This window comes from Antedon bifida, chromosome 2, assembly GCF_963402885.1.
Source record: "Antedon bifida chromosome 2, ecAntBifi1.1, whole genome shotgun sequence".
Classification (NCBI taxonomy): domain Eukaryota; kingdom Metazoa; phylum Echinodermata; class Crinoidea; order Comatulida; family Antedonidae; genus Antedon; species Antedon bifida.
The window spans coordinates 9,894,109-9,896,008 of NC_136227.1; the positions used below are offsets into that span (position 1 = coordinate 9,894,109).

Below are 1,900 nucleotides of genomic sequence, written 5' to 3' on the forward strand. Positions count from 1 at the left end.
ATGAATGCCTATAAACCAACAGTTGGTTTCACTCATTCCAAAAGAAAATCCACAGAATGCAACGTACCTTCTGAAAAGGTAAAGGATGACTACACAAAGGAACCAACAGAGGCACGTAAAAGTAATGAAATAGATTTCACTCGGAAGCTAATCAAATCAGATAAGCAGCAGATGATTTCCCCATATTTTAAGTTTCCAGTGCACAAAATATCGAGAGAAAATTTAGATTGTGATTACATTCAACTTCTTGATAAAAGCTCAGCTGATACTTTGTATAAACAATGTGAGGAAGAGATTGAATATTTTACAGGTGATCTTGCAAAGGTGAAAGTGTTTGGTAGATGGTTTAATATACCTAGAAAACAGGTTAGTTTCTCTTTATTTTTTCTTCATGGTTTCATGACGTTAATGTAGGCTACATACTATTACGTTTAAAAAGATGCATTTTTACATTTTAATTACCGGCCTACCGCACTGTTTTCGTTTTATGCAACAGAATAACAGTTAACCAAGCCTACAGCACTGTTTTCGTTTTATGCAACAGAATATTAACAGTTAACCAGAATCCAACTGATTATAATTGTATATACATAAGAGAAACATTTTTAATAGTATGTTTCAACTCTGACAGGTTTCTTATGGTGATACGGGTTTAACATACACATATTCAGGCAATATAGTGCCAGCCTTGCCATGGCCACCGTTCCTGAAAGATCTTCGAGATTATTTGAAAGAAGTCACAGGGTTCTACTTCAATTTTGTTTTGGTTAACAGGTACTTATTTATTATATATCTATATATGTTTATATTTGTTATAATTAAATAATGCAAAGCTTCCTTATGGTTACATTGTTTATACATTTTGTACATTTGATTTATTCTCAATTTTACTCTCAAGATTGTATAATTGAACAATATCAGTAATCAGTCTTTTCGTCAACTATTAGAATCTCTCACTTTTTTTATCTGCACAAAACTGTGTTTAATTATGTTGTATGGTTTATTGTTTTTATACTAAAAAGTTAAGTGCAAAAAGGATATTTATTTTCTAGCTTAAATTACAGTACAATTTTTTTATTTTAATTTATGTTTCTTTACTAGATATGCAGACGGTAATGATTCTATTGGTGAACATAAAGACGATGAGAAAGATATCAACAAATTTAGTTCAATTGCGTCCATTTCATTAGGTCAAACACGATTGTTTAGATTTCGCCATGGTGCTACACGTGGAATGAGACACAAAAGAAGTATTGAACCAGTAAATGTTGATCTTAAACACGGTAGCTTACTATTGATGAATTATCCAACTAACGAGTATTGGTACCATTCGCTGCCTAAAAAACCATCCATCAAACTACCAAGAATAAATCTGACATTTAGAGATATTAAAAGATGAGAAAAGGTCAGGATTACTTTAGAACGCAAATCTTATTAGCAACAATTCATGAACAATTGTTCTAAATGTAATAGTTACATGTATTTGTGTTTTATCAAAATGTAATGGTTACCTAGCATACATTATTATTGGCGGCTGTCAAAAACTATTTTTAACAATTCATTTCTTGTATCTTCCTTTTTTATTTATTGTAAAAAATTTTGAAATAATTAGTAGCATGGTACAAGGAATCGGCCCGGAAAAAAATAACAACAACTAATTTAATTCTTCTTTTTCTGTTGAATTATTATTATTATGTTTGTGATGTGTATTGCAATAGATTTGTTTAATGAAATAAGTTAATTATGTTTTGACTTAATTTATGTCAGTGTAAATTTGTAAAAGTAGTTTTCCTATTTTAATTCATGGTAAATTTATTTCTTGACTTAATTTAATTTGTTTTCTGTTCTGTTGAAGTATTATTATTATGTTTTGTAAAGTGTAGTGCAATAGAATGTGTAT

At 29.6% G+C, this 1,900-nt stretch overlaps 1 protein-coding gene across 1 annotated transcript; it reads left to right on the forward strand.

Moving 5' to 3' along the window:
* LOC144835424 (DNA oxidative demethylase ALKBH2-like) lies at positions 1 to 1,617 on the forward strand. The gene is made up of 3 exons (XM_078690509.1): positions 1 to 366; positions 632 to 774; positions 1,102 to 1,617. The coding sequence occupies exons 1-3, from the start codon at positions 1 to 3 to the stop codon at positions 1,397 to 1,399; spliced, it is 807 nt and encodes a 268-aa protein (XP_078546635.1). The 3' UTR covers positions 1,400 to 1,617.
* The last annotated feature ends 283 nt before the right edge of the window (positions 1,618 to 1,900 follow it).

What these genes read in the sequence shown, in the direction of transcription:
- LOC144835424 (XM_078690509.1), top strand. Translation starts at nt 1, where the DNA reads ATGAATGCCTATAAACCAACAGTTGGTTTCACTCATTCCAAAAGAAAA. An exon ending in TTAATATACCTAGAAAACAG is followed by an intron (nt 367 to 631) that starts GTTAGTTTCTCT and finishes CAACTCTGACAG; the next exon opens with GTTTCTTATGGTGATACGGG. An exon ending in AATTTTGTTTTGGTTAACAG is followed by an intron (nt 775 to 1,101) that starts GTACTTATTTAT and finishes TTTCTTTACTAG; the next exon opens with ATATGCAGACGGTAATGATT.